Raw genomic sequence first — 2,050 nt, 5'->3', positions numbered from 1 at the left:
ATATAAAGTAGCATCTTAGTGCTCCTGTGCTATTTGCACATATCTAAGTTAAGTGTTCCTGTGTGTTCTTGGTGCAAAGGTAACATTCATACTTTGCCACATGAATAAATGCAATCAGAGGTCGTAATATCATTAGCGCAATATGTTTTGTAAATCAAACCTTGAGACAAGGCAGATCACGGTTGAAAGTGATGCCCAATTGATGGTGCTATCAATGGCAGCAATCCATTCATTGTGTATTCGTCCTAAGTAAATACTGAATATACTAAGATAAGGTTGGAGCAGAAAGGGTTGATTTTCTTATTGTGCTAATGCCATGCCTGTGTCTACTGCTACTATGAGTGATCTACTTCCACTAGCAGTAAGTATGCGTGCACACAAGCACATATGCGCACATGCATGAGTTACAAATTCCGGTATAGTTAGATCTACGAGCGCAGCCTTTTGTGCTGAAAAATTCCTGTCGAGGAAGCACAGAGGAGAAGAAAAAGTGGTAGAAGAGATGTTAGAGTTAGAGAGCAAGCAAAGGAAAATGCGTTGTTATACAGATTTCACAATGTCAGAGGCAGCCCAAAGGGACATTCACTGTCCGTTCACCCTCAAACCTTGTCCAAAACCTTCCACTTCCTGCTCAGGCGGCGTGTCACCACTATTGCCTGCCTCAGCTCCTGGGATCAAATTTGGCGCCCCCAGTGATCCGTCTACACCATCTAACCCAGAATCATCTTCCTCTTCCTCCTGTTCCTCCTGGACTACTCCTTCACCTTCTGCCTCTGCTGCAGCTGCCCCAGGCCCAGGGCTACCCTCTGTCAGTGGTGGGTGAGTCCTGAGAGGGTTCTTACGATCTGGATACAACCTTTGCTCTAGCGCCTTGAACTCAGGCTCAAAGGGGAGGGGTACTCCTGGTTGAGAGGCACCCAGTGCCAGGCCCAGACCCACAGCAGCACCCATGCCCATTCCTGCACGGTACACCTCCATGCCATCAGGCAGCATGGATTTGATCTTGGGCAACCATCGCTTGCGGACACGCCTTGCATTTGTGCACATGTCAGCGGCAATCACATTCATTTCACTCTCCTTGAAGTTGGGGTTGAAATTTTGACAGTAGACTGCAAAAGAGAAAAAACAACAACATCAAACTAGACAAATTGTTCTCTTTTAAAATTCGATCACATATATTTAATGATTTGGACAATAAACCTACGTTTGACAGCGTTGAGGACCCTGCTGTCCAGGGGTTTCCTACTGGGGTCACTAGTAGAAGAACGGATACCTGTCCCGCAGCTATTGGCTAAAGTGTTTCTGCAGGGATACAGAGTCAACACCAGGGGGCAGAGTCAGCATCAGGCACATGCAGTAGATAAACATGGGAACACACACAACCAAGGCATTGCACAACATGGCCACAGATGGAGTGTGAAAGTTGGGTTGAGACGACAGCCGTAGAGTTCGAAGTCATACAAAAAACTAAAATCTTAACAGTAGGCCCCTATAGTATCACACAAACTGTTCTGCTTAGGTGTGCAAGTCTTTATACTCACCTATCAAAGAACGTGGCTAGCAGACGGCGAAGCAAGACTTTGTGTTTGATACCAGCACATAGATGACAATTCATAAGCTGTCCTCGGGTCATGAACACCTGTGTACCTGCCAGTTTAGAAAAAAAAGGATTTGCTGAAAAAAGTTTTTTGTTTTTTGTTCATATGACAAACCATTTATCTTTGCAGACTCTAGGGCTTTATCCTTTCTCTCGTTGGCCCAATTGTCAGTTCATCTTTTATTTTTTTTAAATTCATATTCAAGGAGATCTTTAATGCAGTTAAACAAAACTTCAGCTGTACAAAGCATCAGAAATTAGGAGAGCAATAGAAGTTGAAGGCCATATAAACAGCACACTATTAATTGTTTTTTGCTTTCTTTTCAAAACCATCTCTTTCACAGCATTGGGTTCTGTACGTTACTTGCAGACTACAGAACTGAATAACCCGTTTTCATTGGGGGTTTTCAATAATATCACTATCTGATTGAATCTGAGCATACGGTAACGTTT

General features: G+C 43.7%; 1 protein-coding gene across 4 annotated transcripts in view; it reads right to left on the bottom strand.

Annotated features, from left to right (window-relative positions):
- Positions 1-306: 306 nt before the first annotated feature.
- The window catches only part of LOC117959016 (nucleus accumbens-associated protein 2), a 25,396-nt gene continuing 23,652 nt past the window's right edge, over positions 307-2,050 (bottom strand). For 3 of the 4 annotated variants that reach the window (XM_034895849.1, XM_034895848.1, XM_034895847.1), the window contains 3 exons: positions 1,542-1,647; positions 1,205-1,302; positions 583-1,109 (listed from right to left, as the gene is read on the bottom strand). In XM_034895849.1, the coding sequence (XP_034751740.1) occupies positions 583-1,109; positions 1,205-1,302; positions 1,542-1,647 (731 nt within the window). Of the gene's footprint in view, positions 1,110-1,204; positions 1,303-1,541; positions 1,648-2,050 lie in introns of all 4 variants that reach the window. The other variant, XM_034895846.1, reaches the window with a different exon arrangement.

The sequence above is a fragment of the Etheostoma cragini genome, chromosome 16 (assembly GCF_013103735.1).
Source record: "Etheostoma cragini isolate CJK2018 chromosome 16, CSU_Ecrag_1.0, whole genome shotgun sequence".
In the NCBI taxonomy this organism is placed as follows: Eukaryota; Metazoa; Chordata; class Actinopteri; order Perciformes; family Percidae; genus Etheostoma; species Etheostoma cragini.
The sequence above is the reverse complement of the archived record's forward strand: the minus strand, read 5'-3'. Positions and strand labels throughout refer to the sequence as shown.